At 41.9% G+C, this 13,088-nt stretch overlaps 1 protein-coding gene across 1 annotated transcript in view; it reads left to right on the top strand.

The window, feature by feature from the left end:
- Positions 1-2,207: 2,207 nt before the first annotated feature.
- Positions 2,208-13,088, top strand: part of LOC106012781 (soluble guanylate cyclase gcy-31) — a 42,532-nt gene continuing 31,651 nt past the window's right edge. Inside the window, exon 1 of the mRNA XM_013086715.2 lies at positions 2,208-2,270. Within this exon, the coding sequence (XP_012942169.1) occupies positions 2,208-2,270 (63 nt within the window). The remainder of the gene's footprint in view (positions 2,271-13,088) is intronic.

The raw sequence follows: 13,088 nt of genomic DNA, 5'->3' as shown, positions 1-13,088 counted from the left end.
AGGGGGGGGGGGGGAGGCGTAAGTGTTTTACGGCGCTCGCAACTGCATAAGGTCATATGGGCGCGCGGGACACACCAAATTTTTTTCTGTTGATAGGAAATTTTGAATGTTGCCCGGGTGGCGGCCGAAGCATGTTCTTATCGATTTTGGATCACCAAGGGATCCACGTGCGCAGCTTGCACAGGGACCTCCGAGATTTTTCGCCCTTGTCCGAAAAGACTATGTGTAGATCTTACCTACCATAAGATCAGGGGTGTGGCTGAAAGATGGCAGTAAGGAGGGGCCGAGGAGAAGCAGAGGAAAGGCTGCAGAAAGAGTCGGTAGCCCAGAGGAGGGGGCAAAGGAAGGAAGGGGTGGCGGGCAGAAAGTGGAGACGAAAGGAGACAACAGAACATTGTTAGAGAGTAGGAAAGGATGTGAAAGGAAAAAAATTTAGAGAAAAAAATATTCCGTCGCTATACGGATTTGAACCCGGGACCTATTGAATGAGAGACGATCCCTTTAACCTCTAGGCCACGAGAGCTCCCCCCCCCCCCCTCCCCGAATCCCTAACTGAATTAAATGAATCTGATTGGCAGAGTGCGCTTGATATGAAATGGACCTGATATGCATGATCAGATCGAATTCGTTGGATCGATTAGTGGCGACCGCCATGCACATTATTTCAAATTTGGTTTGCTTCATCAGATTTGACCAGGGTGTCCAGTGGGGCCTCTCGCATTCCACAAGCTAATAAAATAATATCTGACCCTGCAATGTGTATTGGCCTACTGGTCGCTTGTTGTGTTCATCAAACGTATCAAACACATAAAGTGGTGACCAAAAGAAAAGAAGAGAACAGGGTTGATTCTGAAAGATCTGATCGAATACGCCAAAACGATAGCTTTTGCCACCCGGAAAGGAAAAACAGAGCAGTCCTCAAAAGTATCAAATGTATCAAATGCATCAAGTGTATCAAATGGAGATCTGACGAAACCTATCTGCAACGTGCAAATGGTATAAATTAGATGTGGTTGGTTTTAAGGCCAGCATTCTCACTTCTTCTTGTTAGTTGATGTTTGCCTCGGATTTCAAGTAATGGCATGCTAGTTTCGAACTGTGTACCCCCGTAAATGATGATTAGGTAAGGAATAATGTGTGAGTTAGCCAAGTGCGTGTTCTTTCAAACCGTGTTCTACCTGCGTTGCATAACAGGTTGTGGGAAGGCATCACTGGGAGGTCCTACTTTTTTCACTTTCCATCTGTTGTTTTAATGTCTGTCTGATTTACTTTTCCCAGCACTAAAGGGCCATTATTGTGTCGATGTTCTTCTCTTTACTCATACAAACAAATAAACAAACAAACGAACGTTTCCGTGTGTCCTTGTTCTCGCATTTATAATTTGCAAGAGTAATAATCACTTTGTCCACCCCTCCCCACCCCACCCCACCCCCTGAAAAATAGATCACAAGCGTCATTCTAGAAAGTCGTCACGGTAATTCACAAAATATTATGGTCCCTCATAAAAGAAATGGAAACCCCAAATGTGTGCTGCAGGTCGAATAAATTCCCAAAGAGAGGGCTCAAATTTTGTTTTACACGCAACTGAACATCGAGAACGGGAAATCTCTCTTCAGATTTCTCTACACTCGTTATTTTTTCTTTTGTTTTTGTAAAGTGTTTTACGGCGCTCGCAACTGCATAGGTCATATGAGCGCGATGGACACACCTAATATTTTCAGTTGGTAGGACATTTTGAATTTTGCCCGGGTGGCGGCCGAAGCCTACTCTTATCGATTTTAGACCACCAAGGGATCTTTAACGTGCGCAATTTGCACACGGGCCCTCCGAGATTTTTCGCCCTTGTCCGAGAAGGCTAGGTGTAGATCTTTCCTACCAGAAGATCAGGGGTGTGGCAGAAAGACAGCAGTAAGGAGAGACCAAGGAGTAGCAGTAGAAAGGCTGCAGAAAGAGTCAGGAGCCCAAAGGAGGGGGCAAAGGAGGTGAGGGAGTGGGGGCAGAAAGTGGAAATGAAAGCAGACAACAGAACATTTCTAGAGAGCAGGAAAGGAGGTGAAAGGAGACAATTTTAGAGAAGAAAATGTTTTGGTCGCTACCCGGATTCGAACCCGGGACCTTTGAATGAGAGGCCAACACCTTAACCTCCAGGCCTAGAGAGCCCCCCTACACTCGTTGTAAGCTCGCGAGTTTTACACCCTTTCAGGACCATGTTCGTGACAATACCATTTTACAACCTGGACTGTGACGGATATCGCAGCGACATTCCAGTGGTATGTCTTGACATAATTTCATCAGTTGAGAACCGAACTCGCGTCTTTCGTGTGCAAGACGTAGAACCTGAACTTTTCATCAGAGATGCCGGAGTGGAATTTATTTTCGGGTACATAATAATATATATATATGAACCCGGAATGTCTGCCTGTTTTTGTTGTTTGGTGTGGAATCTTATTTGTAAACGTGATGCGAAATCAGTTGGTATTGTGTGGTAAGTAGTGTTTGGATGACCTTGATTCGAATCCCATGTGGGGTATTTTTTTGTCATTACCGGCAGGGCATGCGTGACCTTACTTTGATTTTGGGACTCTCCTAGTGTCTCAAACAACTTGTCTTGCTCCTATTACAATCACAATTTGATTTTCGTACAGGGCTCAGAGCTTTTTTCCTAATGGAATAAAACGCTTTTTGCAATGCTTTTTACTACCATCATCATCATCAGTAGCAGCAGCAGTAGCAGCAGTAGCTCCGGTCGAAGTAACTGGGGAGAGAGTGAGCAATGGTTATTAAAACCAATCCTAAAAAAACAGTGGTCTGATCTTAATTGCATCAATTGAGGCATAAATCCACCTAAATCAATAACAAAACAACCACAAAATCAACTATGACGACCACGACGACAACAACAACAACAACAACAACAACAACAACAACAACAACAGCAACAACTACGAAAACAACAACAAAGAAACAACAATAACAAAGACAACAGTGATCTCAGCAACAACATTTCTACTTAACAAATGGATGTCCGACGTTTTAAACCCGATCCGTCTACACTAAAACCGTACCGACACCTCTATTGTCATCCGCCCCCTCGGGCGTTACTCCAACCTTTTCAGTCCGTGCCATTCACTCACCCCTAGAGTCCTAGAGGCTTCGTGATTGAGTGTACTCAGACTGGTCGCAAAGTGCAAAGAACAATTGTGAGGCAGCGTGGTGGAATCAGACTCTCGTCAATTTTTGGGCATGTAGAGTTATTGGTATCATCTTAAAGCTTGTTCACTTTATTTAGTTGAAAAAATGTCCATATTAAATCTTTTATACAAGTCGAGATATTTGCAAAAGAAGGAGGTGGGGGTCACCTGTTTTCAGAGGTAAAATTAGTGGGAAAATGGCCGCCAAAGATTTGTTATTTCCTTAGCTTAAGATTCTGCGGTAACTGAAAAAATGTTCCTTTTTGTGCCTTTAATCAACACTTTTCAGAAAAATCCACACAGAAACGAATTCTTTAATGGGCATGATAGGTGTTGAGCCAAAAAACAAAAATTTGACAAAAATTCTAAAAGTCTGTGGAAAAATGCGAGTTTCTTCACTTTGATTATTTTGAAGAGAGCCTGATTTAATCATGCTGCCTCGCAATTGTGTCAAGACGTCGTGGAATCGGGCTCTCGTCAATTTTTGGTCGCTTTAAAGTACAAGAGGGCTATCCCGAAAAAATGCTGATTTGATCAAAATCGAGGGTAAAGTTTTTACCTCTTGTTCAGTTTCTTTAAAAGACAAGGAAAGTTTTCTCTATAACCAAACAAATATACACACCAATGAAACTAAACTTCTCCTACAGGTAGGGCAATGCCCACTTTTGGTGTAGGTCAAGGTTTCGGGAAGCCCCCGAAATATGGGTTATCCCGCTTGTACTTAAAAGAGACCAGTTATTGGTATCATCTTAAAGCGTGTTTATTTGTCTTGCTTCGGATGAAAAAATATCCATTTATCCTGAATACAAGATATTTGCTAATGAAGGAGATGGGGGTCACCTGGTTTCAGAGGTAAAATTAATGACAAAATGACCGCCAAAGATAAGCTATTTCCTTAGCTTGAGAGACCGTGGAAGCTGAAAATTAACTCCTTTTTTTGTCTTTAATCAACGTTTTTTAGTAAAAATCCAAACATAAATGTGTTCTTTAATGGGAATTAAAGGTGTTGAGCCAAAAACCAAAAAAAAGAAAAAAGAATTCGAAAGAAATTCACAAATCTGCGGGAAGATGCAAGTTTCTTCACTTTGATTTTTTAATGAGCACCTGACTTCATCGATCACGCTGCCTCACTATTGTTGGGTAAAAGGGTCACTCCACGACAAATGAAACTGCAGGTAGGGACGCGCAAGGCTGAGATGATGACCACCTGAAAAAAAAATATAAGCAATAACAGAGCCATTATTTTGTTCGTTGGTTTGTTTGTTTGTTTGTTTGTTTGCAGTTCTATTTTTTATTTGATAGTGCAACCTACCTCTACCACCCCACCATTCCACGAAAAAAATCACTCTGTCAATGTTTAGAAGTTTTGTTCAGCATGATGCCACCATCCCTGCTTAACGTATCACCTCAGATTTATTGCATTTTTCATGGTTAGGCACGAATACGTGTGTGTTCTCCACCCCCATCCCACCCCGCCCTATCTCCAAATCTCAATTCTCCTCTCAACCTTACCCCCACCCCACCCCACGCCACTTTGTGAGCATCTTCCTTTTGACAACATCATGATCTCCTTTTTCTTAAGATTATTATGTTTGTTTAATCGCAAGTTTGCTAGTTCGTTATTATATTTTGGTGTTCGTCTCGGTGGGGGGGGGGGGGAGATTTTTGTTTCAAGTCCGACCAAAGATGAGAGGGGAAAGAACTGGATTTTTAAATACTTATATTGCACAGTCCAAATTGTGCTACTTTTGATATTTGCTTTCCTTGGGGCTGAAAAAAGAAACTGTTTTAGGTTGAGGGGGGTGGGGGGTTGTTGTTGTTTTTTGTTGTTTTGTTTTTGTTGTTGTTGTTGTGGGGTTGTTGTTGTTTGGTTGGGGGCTTTTTTTTTGGGGGGTGGCCTATCATGAAAATGTTGATATACCTGTTAATAGTAAAAATCCAGTCCTTATGTTTTCTGGCTAGCCATTGCTTGTCAGCTTGTTTATAGCCAGCGCCCACTTTGCCACCTTTAAGAGACTAATACGTTCTAACCACCCACCTGCATGTATCTCCAAGCGGTCATAAAATAACACCTACCGTTACCAGAGTGATCCCACTGCCTACTAAATCTGCCAAATCGCCAATGAGGGGGCGAAACTGCCCTGGCTTGCTAGCGCTGGTGAAAACCATGCTTTGCCCTACGTTACTGCGGATACTCTCCATAAGATAATCCTCAAGTGCGACCATGCAGTGCTTCCTACAACTACTGTTACTCTTAATCGTGTTGAGAAACTAGGATAATGGTAATAATGACGATAATGATAATGATAATGTATAATAATAAAACTAATAGTAATATAATAATGATAACAACAACAATAATGATAACACTGATGATAATAATAACAATGACAATAATAATAACAACAATAACGATAATAAAGAAGGAAAAAACAGGAGGAGGAGGAGGAGGAGGAGGAGGAGGAGGAGGAGGAGGAGGAGGAGGAGGAGGAGGAGAAGAAGAAGAAGAAGAAGAAGAAGAAGAAGAAGAAGAAGAAGAAGAAGGAAGAAGAAGGAGGAAGAAGAAGAAGGAAGAAGAAGGAAGAAGAAGGAAGAAGAAGAAGAAGAAGAAGAAGAAGAAGAAGAAGAAGAAGAAGAAGAAGAAGAAGAAGAAGAAGAAGAAGAAGAAGAAGAAGAAGAAGAAGAAGAAGAAGAAGAAGAAGAAGAAGAAGAAGAAGAAGAAGAAGAAGAAGAAGAAGAAGAAGAAGAAGAAGAAGAAAAAGAAGAAGAAAAGGAAGAAAAAGAAGAAGAAGAAGAAGAATCCCCGCTCATCAGCAAGCTCCCATGCGGTTTATAACCTATATTATGCTATATCCCCAGCAGGCCTGATAGCATTCTAAAAACAACCTCAACTTCATAGGAAGCATAAAGTGTAAGCTTCCATTTTTATAGGCAGTAAAACAGTAATATACTGACAAGGTCTTTTGCTGTCTATGGCTGGGTACCCATTCTGACCTTGGTGAAGTGAGAAAAATTTGTATAAAGTGCCTTTCCCACGGACACAACGTGGGGCCTGAGGCAGGAACCCTGGAACTTACAACCTCACGATTACGAGTCAGGCAGACTAACCACAAGGCTACCGACGTCATAAGAAACATGCAATACACAATACTGGTGGCCTTTGGGTTTTTTTTAATTGTACTTTGCTTTTGAGAGGTTGCTGTGGCAGAGCGGTTAGTGAGCTCGTCTCCGAAGCGGAAAGTCTGGGTTCGAGCCTCGGTTCAGACAATAATTTTTTCTCCCCCTCCTGCCCACCCAGCAGTAATGGGTACCTGATTTCGAGTTGGGGAAGTAAAAGCGACGTGGAAAGGAATTTACTGGCCACCCTACCACAATAATACGCCGAAGGCCCAGGAAGCTGTCTCACTAACAAAGCAATCCCCAATATCTGAATCGGATGTGGGAACAACTTTACTTTACTTTGCTTTTGAATTAAACAGAAAGTATACCTGCCTTTGCGATCTAGGGCATAAGCACTTCGTCGTTATACGGAGAAGATAAAAGTTCGATTTAATGTGAAGATACTTTTTATTGCTAATTTTTATCTGTCTACTGCAAAGATCTGTAATTTTCAGCCCGGGTTGGCCTTAGCAGGCATTGTCGAAGCAGCCCTGTTTCTAAATTACCTAAATTGTTTCCTTGTGTATTTAAAGCGTCAACAAATAAATACATACAAGGCAGCACTCATTATGACGAAAACACACCTTGTCACACCTTATCCTCAGTGTTGGGGTCACTACAGTCGGAACATGTCCATCTCTGCTCTCCCCCTCCCCCCTTCTTCAGGATCCATCCCAGAGTCTGTCTGCTTACAGTCTCCATCATAATCTGGTTGGAGATCTGTCGGACTGATCAGCACAGGTGGCTGTTTCATTACGACGAAAATCTGATTTTATACTCTTGATTTTGTCGTCGCCAGCTGCCCTGAGCTGAATTTAGGTCGTGTGGGGGGGGGGGGGGAGACATTACCTGTAAGTACTTTACATCTCTATCGATACATTTAGAGATCATTTTAGAGGGGGGATTCGATCTTGCCTGTCAGGGCCAACCCATGCTAAGAGGGACACAACATCAAAGTGGAAACACTAGATGAAAATCATCCCCACCCTGGAATGGGAGTCGGATATTCTGGGTACGGGGGTACGGAGGGGGGGGGGCAGCAAAAACTACCATATTGGCACAATGCAACCTGTTCAACTCGCTACCTTAAGAACAGACACGTAATAATATTATGATTTTGAAGACCTCAGCCGAATTTAATTGAATTCGGTTTTATTCTTCGAAAATGCGGTAGCTTTTGCCCCATCCTTTTATGAAAATCTTGTTTGAATTTCAGCAGTAAGGAGCCAAGGAGTTTCAGTAGAAAGGTTACAGAAAGAGCCAGGATCCCAGAAGAGACGGCAAAGGAAGGGGATGGGGGGAGGGGAGACGAAAGCAGACGACAGAACGTTGTTAGAGAGCAGGAATGGCAGTCAAATAGGAAAATTTTCCGTCGCTATCTAGATTCGAACTTGGTACCTGTTGAATGAAAAGCGAACACCGTAACCTTTAGACCACGAGAACTCCCAAGGAAAATCTAGTGGGCTAAGCCTCAACCCAATCAATCTGATTGCCAGTTGCTCTAAATATAACAGCTACACCACAGACACTGGTGAACCTAACAGCATTCTGAAAAAATCCAAACTTCATGGGAAGCATACAGTGCAAACTGCCAATTTTATAGACTCTTAAAAATGAACATTATAACTGAGTTGACAAGATCTTTCGCTGTCTATGGCCGGTACCCATTCTCACCTGGATGAAGAGAGAAGTATAGCTTGCAGTGTACATGCCATCAGAGCTACTTGGAGAAAGCGTCAAGTGAAACCAGCTGCTCGGCCCGCCCATCAACAACACTACAAGCAACCTCCAAGCAGCATAAAAGCTCTGTGAAGTATTTTTTTTTTTTTATAGAAAAGAAAAGCCCTCTGGTCAACAAGAATAGTTATTATCCTTCAAGACTAAAACAGAAGTTTGCCTGGTAGCAGCAGATGATAAGTCTTAATATCATGAAAAGGAATCGATCGCTCTTTCTAAACCCAAAAAGATTGGAGCTTGTTAGTCTTTGTTTAGTCACGTTTTATAAGCGACCAAACTATCTGCCTCGGAAAAAGTACATCGAATCATAACAGAAGGAACACCGAATTATCACATTTTCTGTGAATCGGGCTGAGAGCAGACTGTTGGTGCTATATTTGATACTTTTTCTTTTTTAAATAAATTGCATTACATACCCTAGTTCTATATTTACATAGACATAAGCCATAACATCTTTTTAACACACTAAAGGCTTAAAAATTGGGCGTACCACTTAACTTTTACGCTTTAAGAGCTCACAGGGAATGGGCGATAAAATTCACGAATAAACGAAATGGGGCAGATGGCAAGAGCAGACCCTCTGAATTTGTTCAAAGCAAAAGGTGTTCTGTTTATGAATACCCTCTCGAAAAGAAGATACAACAAAAACGTGCAAATATACGACCAGTTTCAGTTTTATTGGCCGCATACTTTGGGACCGGCTCTGTCATTTTTCTCTAATTCCTTTTTTTTCGCACGCCTTGCTGAGGTCCTGAAATAATAATCGCTACTGTAATGTAGAAGCTTTTGTGTGTTCATGTGTGTGTATGTGTGTATGTGTGTTTGTGTGTGTGTGAGAGAGAGAGAGAGAGAGAGAGAGAGAGAGAGAGAGTGGTGGGTTCGGGGGTGTAGGGGGATGGACGTGGGGTAGGCATGAGATGTCTGAACTATTCAATGAAGCCTTGCGTTGTGTCACAGTAAAAAGATCTACCGGCGTCTAGAGTGTACTGGTCCAACTTTTTGTCTTGGGGGCAAAACGCTTGAGTTCAGTACTGTTCCCACATGGACAAGATATGTTCCTCTTTCCGCTGGGATTCTGAATCCCACGTATTATCCCAGAATAGCCTTGAAATACATTCATGAAGCTGCTCGCCAGATCAGTGATCAAAAATCCGAGTCGACACCGGTGTAGAACTTCTGTCCTTTAATTAAGAATGACGAGGGCAAATTTATCCTTTTATTTGATATTATCCTGGGCTAGAGTGCGGTCAACTGTGGTTTGAAACTCTAATAAAGCTGAGTTCTTTTAGTTAACGATTTTTCAAGGCTTTTGACGAAGTGTGAGAAGCAGTCACATACGTAAAAAAAATCACTTGTATTACAGGTTGAACATTTAACTGTCGTCATCTCCTGAGATCTATCACGGGAACGAAGAAGAAGAAGTAGAAAAAGAAGAAGAAGAAGAAGAAGAAGAAGAAGAAGAAGAAGAAGAAGAAGAAGAAGAAGAAGAAGAAGAAGAAGAAGAAGAAGAAGAAGAAGAAGAAGAAGAAAAAGAAGAAGAAGAAGGAGAAGGAGAAGGAGAAGGAGAAGGAGAAGGAGAAGGAGAAGGAGAAGGAGGAGGAGGAGGAGGAGGAGGAGAAGGAGAAGGAGAAGGAGAAGGAGAAGGAGAAGGAGAAGAAGAAGAATTTACATTTTCGAGGCCGTAGCTGCCTTTTTTTAGGGGGGGGGGGTGGCCTCCGCACCGTTTACGTTCATTTAAAAACACATATCTGTGTGGACGTTACAAACGTCGACCAAATGCACAAAAATGCAAATTTCAAGGATAGTGAAGTTTTGGAACTAACCAGGCTTTGGTGGCCATTTTCTCACTAATTTTACCTTTAACACCGGGAGATCCAATCTCTTTAAATCGCAAATACTTATCGCGACTTCTACAAAAGATAGATGTGTTTGTTGTATTTTTTTCATCCAACGCTAGACAAATCAACGGCCTTTAAGGTGATATCAATAGCTCCATATGCCCCCAAATTGGCGAAAGGTAAAAGAAGCGCGCACACTAAGTGTTCTAAATTGTGTCGAGGGGGATGTAAAATACTCGTAACCGGCTGGTTTACATTACTCACAGCAGAGCTCTAATGTTCCGCCTTCTTTGGCTGAGCAAAGCATTAGGGTTTGTGATGTAGTGGTTGGGGAAGCATGCCAGTTTGTCACAAGCCCACGACCCCACCTCGACTGTGCCCTGCATGATGGAAGTTCTCACTGACACTCTCAAAAAGAGTAAATGAATGATTGATTGATAGTATGAGTTTAATTTTATTTTTCAACTGTTTTTAATTCAAGAATGTTCATTGTTGAAATTTTACAGAGTAATTCGCTTTGATTTACATACAAAAAGGAAGAAATATTGAACAACACAAGCTAAATTGATATTTAAGAGGGACTATCTTTACAACACCAATTTGAAGGTGGAGAATAAAAAAACTTAAGTTACGACTACAGTGTACTTAAAGTGCTGTAATTATGACTGTCATCAATACTCAAATACTTAAATGAAATTGTGACAAGCTGGGAAGCCCCCTTGATGGGCGCCTAGCCGTCTCACAAAGTAGAACTACGTTCGATTTCCATGTGGGGAGAATTTCTATATAAGATATTTCTATCTCAGAGTCAATAATTGGAGTGTACTGAACTGATGTTTAAGACAGAGCACTACTTCCAGCAACAGTTAATGCATTCTATTGTTATTTACACGAGCTGGAAGCAGATCTGCGCGTAGGAATCGTCCTGCAATTTAATTTGCTGATGAAGAGGCAAACAGTCGAGTGGGGGCTCTCGCAGTCCGGAGGTTACGGTGTTCACCTCTTATCCAATAGGTCCTGGGTTCGAAACCTGACAACGACGAAAAATCTTCATCTCTAGAAGGTTCTCCTTTCACGTCCTTTTCTGCTCTCTAACAATGATATGTCGTGAGCTTTCGTCTCCACCTTCTGCCTCCCCCTGCCCCCTTTTGCCCTCTCTTCTGGGCCCCTGATTTTCTCTACAGCCTTAATTTCTACTGCCATGCCTTGACTCCTTCTTACTACTGTCTTTCAGCCACACCCCTGATCTTAGAGTAAATAAAATCTATCACCTAGCCTTCTCGGATAAGGACGAAAAATCTCGGAGGTCCACCGTTCAAGTTGGGCACGTTAAAGATCCCTTGGTGGTCCTAAAATTGATAAAAGTAGGCTTTGGTTGTCACCCGGGCAAAATTCAAAATTTCTACCGTAATGAAAATATTTAATGTGTCCTGCAAGCTCATATAACCATATGCAATTGCAAGCGCCGTAAAACACTAACCAAAGCAAAAACAAAACTAGACCTAGTCGTGTGAGTGGATGTCTGGCAGACAACGGACATTTTATGACAACCCTACGCTTTTTTTCATTTCTCAATCCTACCACACTATCCCACCAGTTTTTGGTATTCCGTCTTGTTTTATATATTGTCCATTTTAAGGACTAGGATGCTAACCCAGATTTCGGGGGTTTCCAGAAATCCTGACCTTCACCAAAAGTGGGCATTGCCCTACCTATAGGAGAAGTTTGGTTCCATTAGTGTGTATATTTGTTTCGGTATAGAGAAAACTCTCCTTGTCTTTTAATGAAACCGAACAAGGGACAAAAACTTTACCTTCGATTTTCTCAAAGCAGCATTTTTCGGGATAGCCCCATTGTGCTTAAAAGCGACCATATTGATACAGGGTTTTTTATGCCGCCATGATCACAATTTTGATCATTTAGGAGGCAGATTCTGGCCCTGCTTGCCTGGGCCAATAAAGGCAGAGAGGGATCAAACAGCCCTTCAGAAAGACCGAAATAGTCGATAGAAATGTCTCCTTATTCGGAAATCAAACTCGGTTCTCCTGCGTGTGACAGCGAAGCTTCTAACTGTTACATCACAGGCGTCTAACCGTTACATCACAGACGCCGGCAGGTGATTCAAGGGACAACTGAAATCAGTGGTTGTTTTTTTAAAATAATTTTAGTAAGAGTTTTACGGTTCTTGCAACATAATAAGGTCATATAAGGCCGAAGACTATTTGTGTTACAAGAGAGTAACAAACAAAACAGAGAGATAAGGACAACAGATGCTTGATAGGAAAGAAGGAGCAAACCACATAAGAGCACCGAACAACCACCCGTCTCATTTGGCTGAGGAAAGACCATAGTGCCTGATTATGGAGTGCACAGCCTATCACGAAGCTTATGCTCAGCGCAGCAAGTTTTCACCTTTATTATGTGCTGAAAAGCTAACCTTTGTGTAGCCTTGAAAGGAAAACGCTAAAACTAAAAGCATTGCCATGCTTTTTTGCGCATTAACTACGACTTCACGTTTGTCAGAGAGGTTTCAAGGGTCACTTTCAGTAATCAACTCCTAACCATCGTGTTCTATTAAGTTGAGGGGGGGGTTTTGGGAGCAATTTCTGAAACGTTTGAAAGGCATCGATCAAAACTGTCGCTTTGAAGATTCTTTAGCATCTCGTGAAGTGCGTGCTGGAATGGATTTGCTGCCGCGGGGTTTATGGGAAAAGGACAAAGAGACGTAGAACCTGAGTATGTGGTCAAACTGGAGTAAGAGAATCAGTTGTATTTGTGTGGTAATTCGAAGGTGGGAGTTGTGTTTTCGAGAGCAAGAGGCGGAAGGAGAAGAGAGGGGAGGGATGGATGGGGGAGGGAGGAAGGAGCAGAGAAAACCAATCTGAAGGGAGATCAAAGACAAAAATTAATGTCGTCCATTGGTCTTGGATTCTTTTAGTTGCTTCGTCTACATTCGGAAGTCATTAAACGATTTCAGGCGGTTTGTCGGAGGACGCCACTGGTAGGTCCTACTTTTTTTATATTTGCTTTTAGTGTTTCTGTCTTTCTGCCTGTCTGTCAGTCTTACTAGATGACTGTTTTAGTGTTTATGTGTTTTAATATTATAATGACAATAATAATGAGGATGATCATGAAGATTGTGGTGATAATAATAATAATAATA

Source organism: Aplysia californica, unplaced genomic scaffold (genome assembly GCF_000002075.1).
Source record: "Aplysia californica isolate F4 #8 unplaced genomic scaffold, AplCal3.0 scaffold00495, whole genome shotgun sequence".
In the NCBI taxonomy this organism is placed as follows: Eukaryota; Metazoa; Mollusca; class Gastropoda; order Aplysiida; family Aplysiidae; genus Aplysia; species Aplysia californica.
The sequence above is the reverse complement of the archived record's forward strand: the minus strand, read 5'-3'. Positions and strand labels throughout refer to the sequence as shown.